Consider the following 14,323-nt stretch of genomic DNA (forward strand, 5'->3'; position numbering starts at 1 on the left):
AGATATGAGGATTCCGCCCGCCAGCGACGATATCCGAATTTGGTGCATGAGGAGTTACTCTTGGAGGAGTTACTCTTGATACATTTTTGTCTAAGCTTACCCTGCTGAAAAATCCAGCATAAACCAGCATGAATTCCATGCTGGTCCAGGCTGTTTTTACCGGTTATGAGAGCCATGAGGGCTCCCTCTGCTGGCCTGCAGAGGATTTGCTGCACTTTACCATCAGGACTCTAATTCCCACAATCCATTGCACCACCAACTCAGCACACCTGTTTCCTGTTTGTAATCACCTGGTCTATTTAAGCTCACTCAGAACTCTCGTATGACGCGAAGTATTGTTAGCCTGTCTGCATACTGAGCGTATTTCTCTGTTCTGTTTATTGCTGTTTTTGACCCTGCCTGTTTTTCGTGTTTGTGATTGTTTGCTACCTGCCCTGACCTACGCCTGGATTATTGACTACTGCTTTTGGATTTCCTTTGTTGTTGCTGTTTGCCTGGTGTTTTGACCCTTGCCTGTTTTTGGATTTTGCAAATAAACCTGCATTTGGATCTAACCGGTTTCACGCCTATGACACTGGTTAACCAGTATGATCTTTCTGGAATGAGCTTTATGGGAACAACCTTTATTTTTGCTTGTGTATGTTTCTATGTAACACATTAATATAAGATTAAAACACAATATATTGGAATATATTTAATTATAAGTGTGTTATTTCTTTTGCTCCCTCTTTTGAATAAAGAACTGAAATAACAAAGCTCAAAAACTTTGAATAACAAAGAATAAAAACATTTAAAAATCGTTCATTAGGGATTAAAGTGTCTCCACAAATTAAATATAGTAATACCAACAAATGTTGACTTCCCGGGCTCCATGAGGGAAGCAGCATATAAATCATACAGAATGATGGTTTTTGAAAGATATATATATATATATATATAAAATCCATTTGTCTCAATTAAGAAGCAGTTAAGTTGTTTGTCTGTTTTATTAATAGAGCGGTAATGTGAAGAGATATTACCCAGCAGCAGCGTTGCTTTAAAGCAACTATGTTCACGAAGGTAAATGTAGTTCCTGCACTTTCCAAAAAGAAATCTCGCAATGTTTTCGACTACATTATATACCTTACAGTGTTTATCGAAATTAGTATAAGTGCATCATGTTCATCATGTTTTTGCCACCGTAATTAGGATTTTGTTTTGGGGTAAATAAAAAGCTTCCGCTTCTACACGACGAATCTGCTGATCACTGGGAATCAGAATGTTGGCATACGTGAGGTACCTGGATGACGGCTGCACGGCAGTTGTTTAAACTAGCGAAATTAAGGACTTTAATTACATGTTTGACCAAACTCAGGTTTATTGGGTACGATGGAAGCAAGACTTCTGCAGGGCACAAATACTGATGCTTAAAGGTATGTAACTTAAGCAGTAGCTGTTTTATCGTAACTCGTTCACTGCACAATATAAACAAATGAGTGATGTATAGTTTTGTTTCTTATTTTTTTTTCTATAATTTTTCAGAGAATAAAGAAGACATAGAGCAGGGGTTGTCTACAGGCAAACGACTCTGGGTAGCACCTCTTAAAAAAACATGGTCATCGCCACCACATACTACTTGTTACTCGCTAAAAGAGAGAGTGGAAGCTAAGACCAAAAATGTGTGTTGTAAAGGTTATATTGTGTAACGTTATTTGTGCACGTGTGTAAATTACAGTGTGATGGCAAATGTCACCGTCCAATAAATATTTTAAACAAACTTATACACACACACATTTTATATATATAAATATGTATTATAAATAAATATATATATATGTATATGTATGTATGTATGTGTGTGTGTATCCAGGATTATCCAGAATGTTTTTCTTTATTAAAAAGTGAATTACAATTCTCTAGAAAATTGTCTTGGTCTTTATTTAACTATGAATATGCACTAAGAAATGTGATATGTAACAAATGGGTTTTGTTGTGGTCTTGCTGGGATTATACTAGCATCCAAAAACAACATATGTTGACCAGCACACCAGCATCCCAGGCTGGTCGGCCAGCATACCAGCAACCAGCACCTAATGCTGGACCGGCATACCACCCTCCCAAGCTGGTCGGCCAGCACACCAGCAACCAGCACCTAATGCTGGACCAGCATACCACCATCCCAAGCTGGTCGGCCAGCACACCAGCATCCCAACCTGGTCGGCCAGCACACCAGCAACCAGCACCTAATGCTGGACCAGCATACCATCATCCCTAGCTGGTCCCAGCATGCAAAACATACCATATGCTGGACCAGCAATGCTGTTTTTGTTAGCAGGGTAAATAGGAAAACAGAATGTCTTCTACAAAGCCAACATAATGACTATTACAATAAAACACCTGACAATTAAAATATGATATTCAAATGCAAATATTTGTCTCAAAGAAAACATTTTATCCAACGTACCTGCAGCACATTTTATAGTGCATGTTTTACACCATCATTCTGTCACAAAGGTATGTCGCATATCAGTATATCCAGCAAATGCTCTGGATGCCATGTTCTGCATCAGTGTAAAAGTACAAACCTACATTTACCACTACACTATTTGAATAAGACTGATATGTAACCGTGAGCATTAGTTTGGACTTTTTTTTTGGAAGTTTTTGCTAGGCCCATTAGCTCCAGTATAGGGAAATCTCAGTGCTACAGCATACTGATTAAGTGTCCACATACTTTTAGGCCATGTATGTGTGTGTTTTTTAGCCTCTTCTAGCTACATTATGTCACATACTCTGGCCCATGACATTCAAAAAAGTAGTTAAAAAAGGTGAGAATCATCAGTTTTTACCTGCAAGATTTAAGTTCTAAGGGAATGTGCACTATATTGCTATGTTATCCTTGGAAATTTGGAAGACCAGGCTGTCATGTTTTTAAACAAAATAGTCATAGTCTTTAAGACTTTTAATACAGTGGTGTTGGCAACAATTTAAGATGCTTTAAGTTACATTTCCATGGTCATGTCATCGACAAACATGTTGATATGGTTTGATCTGTGCATTGCAGTCAGCAGAGTTAACAGCAGCAGACTGAGCACACAGCTCTGAGGGGCCCCGGTCCAGGGTCCAGGGTCCAGTTGCACAGTGAAGTGTTCAGGTCCAGCAAGCTCAATTTCTCAGTCAGGTTCTGAGGGATGATTGTGTTGAATGCTGAGCTGAAATGAACAGAAATTAAATGAATGAAATGAAATGAATCCATGAACAGTATTTGTACATATGTCTTTATTGTCCAGGTGGGTGAGGGCCAGATGGAGGTTTGTGGCAATAGCATCATCCATGGAGTGGTTTGGATGATATGCAAAGAGCACCTGCTGCCATTTTTCTGCAATCCTATTTTGGAGCTAATTTTTCCATGTTCCAGTTCTTTGCTTATGTTGCTTAACATCTTCTGGTTTTGAAGAAAAATAAGCATGATGTATCTTTCATCCGCAGCATTAAGATTCCTTTGCCAACTGTTTATAGTCCTCATGATTGTGTGTTTCTTTTGGGCTTCTTTAAAAAACACATCTTGAAACCCCAGTCTGCTTTAAAAGCTTTGCCGGGGAGAGACTGTGCTGATGCAGAATAATTACCTTGTGTCTTGTTGCTTTGCTCTGTCTTGCCATGGTATATGTCCTGTGACATGAAACTGTCTTCCACTTCCCCACCTTAGTAGCAGAGTTTGGCTGTTCCTACATATGAAATTGATGAACAGTTTAGATGCAGCTGTTTGGTAAAATTTGTTAAACATACACCTGACTCTGACCCTACAAGATGCTGGTTTGAAGAAAAAGGGTAATCACACCAAATGTTGATTTGATTTGGTCACTTTGCATTTTGTAAATTAATACATTCAAATATATATGTGAAAACATTCTTACTTTACAGTATTTCTTCATAACTGCCTAAAGATTTTGCATTTTTACTTTGTGATTATTAAAGAATATATAGACTATGGTTACTGGAAGTCTAATAAGATAAGACTGCTCTCTCAGTCTAATAAGACAGTCTCAGATTAGCTCAAAATATGATCCCGTTTTGTCACAATTTCTAACACTAAAAAAGTTGTGCACTACCTGTGCTGAATTTGCATTCACATTTCTAGTTAAGCCAAGCCAGAACATATGCCATCTATATGGCATGCAATGGCAGTACCACCACAATGCTTTTCACTGGAGAATGTGTACTTTTCACCTTGGTCTTGTTGACTTCAAAACATAGCGTTTACGGTTGTACTGTATATAAACGTTTATGACTATAAAGTTAAATTTTGGTTAAATTTTGGTCTCATCACTCTAAATGAATCTGCTCCAGAAGCTGTGAGGCCTGTCTGGCATACTGAAGGTGGGCCTTTTTGTGGAATGTGTGCATTAATGGCTTTCTCCTCTAAATTCAACCACGCAGGTCATTTTTGTTCAAGTACTTCGTTATTGTGCTTCTTGAAACAACAACAACTTGCAGCATGTTATCAGAAAATACTGGCAGACAATTTGCATTCTACAGCACGAAACTGTGCATGGGATGTTCTTAGATGTTCAAACATGAAATATAATAAAATGAAATGAACTTGTTTACTGTATCCTTCTCAATTGTTTTCTTTAAAAAAAATGGAACACATCATGCAAATTCTCCCAAGGTCTGCAAACTTTTGAGCACATCTGTAGGTAAAAGGTGCCAGGTCTAGGTGTTATTTATTATAGAAAACATTTCCAGAAATATGTAATTTCATCGCACCCCCACCCAGATGCCTCCTGCAATTGTTTGGCTTCTCAAAGTCAAATAATTTAATTTAAATTCAATCTAGATGGACTCCCCATCTCCAATTTTGCCAAATTAATGACCAAATAGACATCAGGTCAGAAAGAATGAAAATATCAATTAAACCTTTCATATACTGGTATTTTGTCTGTGTCCTGCTGTCAATTGTTTCACAGGCATAACTCTACATTCCTTATCTCAGCCCATGAAGCTCGGCTTCACCTGTCACTAAGATGCCGAGGATTCAACAGCTAATTTGCAAAAGTTTCCCAAATGCCCAAAACTTTATAGCTCACCAAGCTTTGGTGTCGCTGAATTTTAGGGGTAGCCAGAGAATTTTTTATGCTTTCTTTGAGCCTATAGTGTATATGCCTCCTGTGTATGGTTTTGTACTATTTAGTCCTCATCTTTGTTGGTTTTAAGGCCTGTATGCAGTACACATACAACCCTTTATAAGGAATTGTGAAACACATGCACTGGTATGCATTTTCACTAGCAGTAATGATCTTGATCCTTATAACCACAATACCTACCAGTACTCCCAGTACTGGTGGCATGGCAGAGGATTGTCCCAGTAGTTCCTGATATACTGCAAGTTTATGAAAGAATTCATGGGAATAGATCAAGCAGCATTTGTATGCATGTTCATAAACTTACAGCAATAAACATACATAAGTAAACACAATATATAATTAAAAATATCTGAAAAAATTGCAAACCTATAACCTAACCCCAACAAACTAAATTTTCCAGTTTTGTTCAATATCATCAATGATATATAGTTTCCTTCAGGTTCATGTTTTTTGCAAGAGGAAAACAAACTTCAAGAGTTGTTTAACAGTATAATTTTTTTTTATTTCTTTGGTCAGATTTACTTAACTACAACCTAAAATACAGAAATTGCTGAAAATTACAGAAGTAAAGAAGCAAGTAAAAATAGTAGTTAAGAAGCTTGTGGCAATTAACAAATGACAGGCAATCATATTCATTTTAAAATCTAATCATGCACATTTTTGTGCTCGGTGCACACAGGTTTTTAAGAATTACACAGAGGGAAGGAAAAATGTGCAATCTGGAAGTACAGTTTACTCTGTTCATGATTAAATGAGTTTGCATGTGTATGCATGTGTGGAATGTAGGGATCCTAACACTCAATATGCTTTTGGACTTTGGATCCACAATATCTCCTTGAACCCACAACAAAAACCAGTAATGAATAGATCAGAAATATTTTTAGAAGACAAATACTGTCCTCAGTCAATATGTTCTCAGTCATCATGACTATTCTTACTTCCTGGAGTCTGTAATTCTATACACTAAAGTAAATATTTACTCTCTACTGACAAAGCCAGAACTCACCATTTCCTTTATTAGCCCTCACTATACACTATGCTCACACACCCTTCCTTCCACTTTGTCACAAAGGAAGATGGTCCAAAGCCAAGAATATTTTCCCACGAAGTAAAAACCTGTTGTGCTTGATAGGAATCAGCTTCATGCTGAGAGCACTTTGGAAAGAAAGACACAGACCTACATCTTTAGTGTAGGGGCAAGCTGATTTTCCAACAGTTCACATACTACAGTACTGTAATAATTATGGTCCACTGACCCCTTCCATGTCTTTCAAAGGAAAATTAATTTCTGAATTAATAACTAATAGTACTATAAACACAGATAGTTCATACACACATGCACGCGCACACACACACATTTTCTGTATAGGAAGAAAATGGTCAAATCATTTTTAAGAGACGCATTTCTAATTTTTTTAACAAGAAGTAAATAAATTAATGCATGGCCAACAAAGATATTCAGTCAGTTTTTCATACATTAGATTTAAATATGTTCTTAACACGGTTAGTTTAACGCATTTCTTTTCATATTTCCAAATACCTGAACGTGCCAAACGTGGATTGTTTTCATTTTTATCATCCATTTTAACTTTGATTAGACAAGGTGTGCCTAGTAGTACTATTTAACACAACACAATAGAACTCAAAGTTCTGTTTTACTTAGATTGTTTGAAAGGGTTGAACTAATGCAAAGATTTTGTATTTGAATGAGAACGCGAATGGTTAATTATGGGACTTTTTAGTTATGGGTCTAATATGATTCCTGATGAAATTACACATGTGGTAAATGGTAATGAATGTCATTGTTTGCTGGACTGGATGGCAGACAGATGATCTGACAACTTATTTTGTGAAAAGCCACATTAGAATTTTAAAGGACAGGGAACCTATATAGTGTGCTCTTGGAAGAAAAGAGTTATCTGGCAGGTCAATGTAGCTTTGTAAATACAAATAGGCTGGTGAAATGTAATGAAATGTACAGCTTTAAAGGCTGATTTTGGGAACAAGTCTTAAGTGAAAAACTCGTAAGCTATGATAAGGCCTAGTGTGTTGTCAACATTACAATTCATCCAAAATGAGTTGAGACTGACTGCAGTGAGAGATTTTTGCAAGTCACCATTCTTCCACATAAACTAAAATAAATATGGCAAACCATGCCTTCATGGACTTTGCTTAATGCACTCAGGCACTTTCAGGCTGAAACCAGTTTTGGACCTATCACAGTGAAGGGAATATGTAATCCATCTCTCGGGGTAAGAGCTACTGTAGGTATATAGCAAGACTCTTTTCTGTTCTGGGAATGAGGTGGTGAAATGAACTTTCCCTATATGTCCAAACAGCTGAGTCACTGGCTGTCTTCAAACGACAGGTGAAGACCTACCTCTTTCTGAAATATTTTATTATATATATAAAATCTTGCAGAAGCATAGATTCTGTACAAGATATGCAATACAACTGAACTAATTTGGAAGATTTGTACTGCCAGTGAACATAAAAGTAAAAAAAAAAAATTTTTTTGTTGAAGTAATGTGGCATGTTACAGCCTTTTGATGTCAAGAACAATTTGGTTATTTTATGATGAACACTTAAAGGTAGGGTCTCCGTTGTTTGAAAGCCAATGTTGACATTTGAAATCACCAAAACAAACATGCCCCTAACCCAAATGGGTCCCACCCCTGTATTGATAGCTCCGCCCACACATACATACGTAACCCAGACAACTAATGGAAAGAAATGTGTCTTTATCATAGCTGAAGGGAAGAACAATACAACTGCAGATAAACAAACAAGCAAAAATGACACACAAGCATAATCATGCAAAGGACGGCATACTGTATATTAGTTCTGTGAAACAAAGCAAAACCAACGTTAAAAAAAGGAAAAAAGCAACCTCTGCGTCTTAAGTAAAGTTGGCTGCATATTTACAGATTCGAGTTTCCTGAGTCAATAACTCCTGAGCTAAACGCTGTTACTAGCAAAATGCGGTTGTAGCTGCCTCTCTACATTACTACGATAGAAAAGAGGTGTTATTTGTGTAGTAACAGCGTTTAGCTCAGGAGTTATTGACTCGGGAAACTTGAATCTGTGAATATGTGGCCAACTTCCCGCTCCTTCAGTTCTCTCCAGCGCTGGAAAACTGATCCTATATTAACACGAGTCCTACTTCTTGCCTTATCGTAAGCCTTTCTTCGCTTTCTTTATTTGTTTTTATCCTCCATGACAATGTTTTTATCCTCCATGACAGAGAGTAAAAGTAACATTCTTAAACTTCAAATCATTATCTTTTCCCCCTCCCCTCCAACTGTAAGGGGGGGTGGGAGGTAAAGAAGGAGGTGTGTTTCTGCATGCAGTGAGAAGGAAATATTTAAAATAAATACATTTGGTACAGTATGGTGACACAGCAGGTGTCTGACTCACAATTCCAGTCTCTGTTTATATATTAAGCTTGTCGAGTTTCCTCTGTTCTCCCTGTATCTATGTGGGTATCCTCTCATCTTGCAAAAAAAGCTGTTAGGTAGATTGCCAGTTCTATGTTGCCCCAGTTGTATGAATGAGTGTGTGAATATGAATGTGCATGCTACACTGCTATGGACTGGAGTCATATCCAGGGTGTATTGCTGCCTTATTCTGGATCCATACTAAGCAGAATATAGATGTATCTAAAGATATGTGAATGGAAACAAACATGCACCTTGCTAGTTTTGTACAGAAATTCTTCAACTTCAAAGTGAAGGAAATTAATGGCAGCAGATTTGATTCTGCCAGCATGTGTTCCAGACACCTATACATCACTCAGGACCCTGCTGTAAGAGCGGTGTCTTCTGCCTAAGTTTCTTTATAATGCTCCTGATTTCAGCCCAGACCATGCTTTCCAGATATAAAGCAGAACTGATGATGTGTCTGATAAACGTGTCCAAGGCAGGCACTGGAATTTCTTTTAGGTGGGCTTAATAAAAACGAGGTGCACACAAAGACAAAGAAATAAGCTAAGGATGCTTACTCTGTTACTCTTGTCCTTAGAGAAAATATGCACTATATCACTCCTTATTGTATTATAATGAGCAGGTCTGGGTAGTGAGGCAAGGAAAAGAGCACCTCTGTATGAAGTGAAAAATAGATGAAGAGGGGAGCTGTGAAGTAAATGTGGAGTAAAAAACAGATTTCGAGTGTCATACCTCAGTAGCCATTCACTCTAGATAAAGAATTATTGCTCCAAGTTGAGATCAGAAGCTCTGGAGGTGAAAACAGAAAATGTTAGAAAAAAGGGAATCTGAGATAGACAGAGACAGCATCAGTACTGTTGCTTCTTTCTTATTCTCTTAGCTTTAACTTAGTTGGATTTGAGTTACAAATCAATGACTTAACATGATCACACGAGCATTTTACTCTTACACCTAACATCCTAACATTTCCTTTTCCAAGTCCGTTTCACTAAGATAAATTCACTAGTTATATCTGTCTTCTCTCCTCGCTTCAGCTCTTTTTTTTCTTACAACCTACTTCTCCAGCATTCATAGGGTAGCCCAAAATTATCACCTTGAATGAATCATAACTTCAACTCCATTTAATGAGTATTATCAAAAATGGTATTATTTCTATTTTCCTTTGTACTAGTAATAAGGATCATCGTCTGGGGTTGATAATAAAAATAGCAATTAAAAAAGGATTCTAAAAAAAAATCTTCTAAAAGATTTCAAAGTGATCTAAAACGTACTATGTTGTATATAATTGTTTTGCACGATATAACACATGAAGAGTGTAGGAATAAGATCATGGTGAGAAGTAAAAGCCAGTGTGGGATACATAATGCAATTGCATTGCATTGGGCTGCATTGTATCATTGGGTATCACTGATACATATCATTGGGCTGCATTGTATCATTGCTGATAAAACTAATCCTCCCTAATCTCTCACTACTAATTTCTTACTAGAAGCTGTGTGTGTCTGGAGAGTGCTGTGAACCTTGTGCCTCTGTTTAGATTTGCATTTCAGTCACTCATACTCTTCAAATACCAACTATGAAACATGGACCTCTTAAACAGTGGATTAAATTCTGCACATTTTACATTTACATTTTACATTTGCACAGAAGTCACTAATGGTTATGGCTGAATATACAGACTGTAATATTTGGACTTAACTCTACCACACACCCATATGAGAGATTTGATTTTGTTCTATTCCGGCCACTGAGATGGATGATTAGGGTCCATTTGGATAGAAAATGCAGAGTGGGGCAGTTATTTGGGTAGAGAGGTATCATGGGGATCAGATGTCCCAAGTGCTTCCCATGGAAACAGATTACTTTCCCCAAATGTGCCTCAATCCAGTTTCCATTAAAGCCCCAAAAAGAAGAGCTTGTGTGTGTTCTCTGGGTAATTAGGCCTGGTGAACCCCAGCTCAGGGCTATTGTTTAGACACACAACTCCATTCATGCTGCATTAACCATAAACAGGGTGTGGTTTTTGGCAGTCAGTTTTGAAGATTGACGGGAGGAATTTTCCTGCATAGAAAGAGCCAACTGGGAGACTAGAAGGTCACAGATGGCAATGAAGGGAATTTTTCTAAAAGAAGGGTGCAGCTGGGAAGAACAGAGTCAATTGTATATTTCAATTAATTTCACGATTAGCAAAATTCTATTTTTTATTCATGTTTAATCAAACAGCTAGAAAGAAAATTACAGAATTAAAATCCTCATCCATCTAAAGAGTTCAAAGAAAGCACAGTCATGCAATATCTTAATCTTCATTACAGAAACAATAAAACATACCAAAAGTAGAAAGAATTTTTAAATCTAGATCCTTGTGCATTCACATATCTGATGGCATCAAAGCAGATTGTGAACCTGTTTTCTTTTCAAATACCTTTTGAACAGAATGTATATGTCTATACAATGTTATCTCTGGTCATATAATAATTTAAAAAGTATTTTGACATGATATCCAAAATTGCCATGGCAATTGAGAAATTCTAACACATTTAAACAAATCTTCTCCCCTTACTTTGCATTTGACATCATTAGTGCAGTTATATTTTGTAAATCACCCACAACACACCCATTTGCCAATAAATTTGTCAAGGGAGGGAGCAGGCATTCAAATCCAATAAGAGTGTGCCTATGTGACAGGAGCCTGTGCACAGATCTGCTCTGTTGTTTGCCCTACAGGTTCCCGTAGCCAGCCATTTCCAGCCATTTCTGGCTGCCAGCCCAGCAGCTTTTCCCACCCCTCTGTCCATAGAGACAGTTGGTGCAGCACACACACACTTTTTTTTCCTCTTGGCTCACTTTGCCTGTGTCCCATTCACTTCCTTTCTTTTTCCTCACCCTTTTATCACATCCTTTCTGACCTACTGGTTCATTATTTTTTCCATTCTTTTCTCTCTCTTTTCTTTCTACTCTCACAAACATACAAAAATGGAGTTCTGAAGAAAAGTTCTGACATTTATCTCATATTTACTAACAAAATAGGAAAAAAACATTTAAAATGAAACAAAAAATGGTAAAACTTACCATAATTATATGGTAAATGTAAAGGAAACCTTTTTTTAAGGTTCATGTTAAATGTTATTGACAATGGTATGACGTGAGAAACGTCTTTTGAGATACTGAGATTAAATTTTAAGAAAGAAAAAAAAACGCCTTTGTTTTGTCTTAAATGTTGCTTATGAAGTATATCTGCATTTGGGTTATATTAATTTGACAATTTCAGGTTGTAAAAAAATCATACCAAATTAAGCAATTGTGTATTTTCCACTTTTATGAAGTATCTCCACAATTCAAACTTTGCTAAGCAAATTCATAGGAAAGACATGATAGTTTGTTCATTTGAAAATTTCAGTAGATACTGATAGTATATTAGATTACATGTTTTTGGTGGGTTAGCACAGTTTCTTCTTTACAACCAAACCAAGTAATTTAAGCCCTTAGAATATTACATTTATATGGTGCAAATCTTTCCTGTTTAGGTGATAAGCAAATATGCAATGACCAGATGTTTTTTCTCCCAAAGCAAACATTTAAATGCTAGAAGTGTAATAAATTTACTGTGGGCCGTATATTCAATTTATAATAACATTTTACAATTTATTTAATGGATGGCTCCAACAGGTCTAAGGAACCTTTACCTATGCCAAATCAGATTTACAGGGTGGTTTATTAAGGTCTAAAAAAGATAAATAATGTGCAAAATTTATATTGTTGCATATGAGTAAATATTAAGTGGTCAACTTGTTAATGTCATGACAACACTAGTGAATAATTCTCCTGATTATACCATGTTCTTTAACGTTCATTAACGTTATATTTGATTATGATTGATTATATTTATAATTAGAGGTGATATCTTTACCAGTAAAATACTGTTTGAAAAAACATTTTGAGCTCTAAGCTCTATCTTATATATGTAAATATTTCAGGAGCATGCAAATAACCACTTATTACCAGTGTTAGGTAATAATGTTAGATGGAATGGCCCAGCTGGGTGGATCACAGTTTATGAGCTGAGGGCAGGGTGTCTGGCTGTTTTAACTGTGAGAGCAATTCCCATGGAGAGCCTGGGGCAGGAATGCATATTTGATATGATTCTGCACACTCAGTCAGTAGCATTGGAATGTAACAGTTTTCACTGCACCAAAGTGTGAAAGACTGCATACAAAAACCATTATATGAGATCCATGCTGGACGCTCCAACATGATTACAGAGCCACAATAACGAATGGAAATGGAAAGATGGATGGATGACATAAATTACAAATCCCAAGAAGGAAGAAGAAAGCATTACACAAACCTTTTTTTGTAGGCACTGCTAATGGCAAACAGTACAACTTTCTCATTTCTCAACAAGTCAAACACCCTGAATTGCATGTTAATCGCAGAGCACCAAGGTATACAATGATTTTTTTTTCTTGTGCTGAGTTAAAACTAGAAACAATACACACATATTGACCAATAATAACATTCTAAATTGATGGTTGAGATTAATGCTGATTATACACTGCATGTGCCATCAGAAACTGAACATGTTTAGAAACAGAAATTCATCAATGTTCAAAGCACGTGTTTATTCTTGTCCTCTACAGAACTAGTAAATAACTAGTTTCCATTTTATTTCTTCATCTCACATCAACACCACCCCCTCCTCTCCACAAAGAACTGCTACATACAACTGTCATTCCATCAGGAAATAGAATGACGTTTTGAATTAACACTTCAGAATCACTGTTACTGGAGAAATGAGACAACCTCTAGACTTGAAACCAGAGCTACTAAACTTTGTGCAACACATCTGCTGAAAGTATAATTAAATCTCGTAGAATAAAATCTTACTGTGCTGGTGATTGTTCAAGATTCGAGTAGGGCTGTTTGCTCCAAGCTCAGTAAGTCTGTGGCTGGTGGCTGAAAGCTCTGCGTGCAGGTTGGTCACCTCCTGGTTTGCAGAGTGGATGGCACTATCGATGTGCTGCTTATTATCTTCCATCATCTTCATCTTCAATCCACACAAAGGAGCATGGTGTTAAATGCAGCAGGGGGATAATGTGCCCTCTCCCCTTCTCTGGCCACTTGTGCAGAAATAAAACAATTAGAAGAAAAAGCTTTCCTTTCCTTGCATGTACTCCTCTCGTTGACTGAAGAGACCTGGCTTCTAACTGGTTTGTGTATGTTGCATGAATTGCCTACAAAGAGAGTGTTTTAACAAGAAAAGAAATGGCGTGGGAAAGAATGAAAAAAGCAAGACTGAGAAAGGTTCCTCCTCTGTTACGCAGCTGCTCCAGGAGGAGACCCAGTGCAGTGGAAGATGACATGGTTTTAAACGGAACATACCATGTGCTTCAGAAATGAAGGGGGGAATAGGGGTAACTAAAGTGCAGCATTTGAGCATTCCTGCAAAACTCAACAACTGCTGACTTCCAGATTAAGAGGTCCACAATTAGTTATGACTAAATAATCTGCTCGAGGGCATGAAGTGGAGAGGTGGGGCTTTTGGGCCATTACCAAAGAGTTTTAGCTGGAACTGAAATCCCTGTGCAGCTGTCAGACTGGCATTCCTCTATTCTGCATTTCAATTTATCATTCACACACACACACACACACACACACACACACACACACACACACACACACACACACCTCAGTGTTCATTACATATTCATTTTTTTGTCCATGGAACATACTACACCTCCACCTCACCCCATATTA

General features: G+C 37.2%; 1 protein-coding gene across 4 annotated transcripts in view; it reads right to left on the minus strand.

Annotated features, from left to right (window-relative positions):
* The window catches only part of kaznb (kazrin, periplakin interacting protein b), an 83,921-nt gene extending 70,036 nt beyond the window's left edge, over positions 1 to 13,885 (minus strand). For 3 of the 4 annotated variants that reach the window (XM_060857809.1, XM_060857808.1, XM_060857810.1), the window contains exon 1: positions 13,454 to 13,885. In XM_060857809.1, coding sequence (XP_060713792.1) covers positions 13,454 to 13,613 — 160 coding nt within the window. In that variant the 5' untranslated portion in view covers positions 13,614 to 13,885. The remainder of the gene's footprint in view (positions 1 to 13,453) is intronic. The other variant, XM_060857811.1, reaches the window with a different exon arrangement.
* Positions 13,886 to 14,323: the final 438 nt, after the last annotated feature.

Source organism: Tachysurus vachellii, chromosome 22, assembly GCF_030014155.1.
Source record: "Tachysurus vachellii isolate PV-2020 chromosome 22, HZAU_Pvac_v1, whole genome shotgun sequence".
Classification (NCBI taxonomy): Eukaryota; Metazoa; Chordata; class Actinopteri; order Siluriformes; family Bagridae; genus Tachysurus; species Tachysurus vachellii.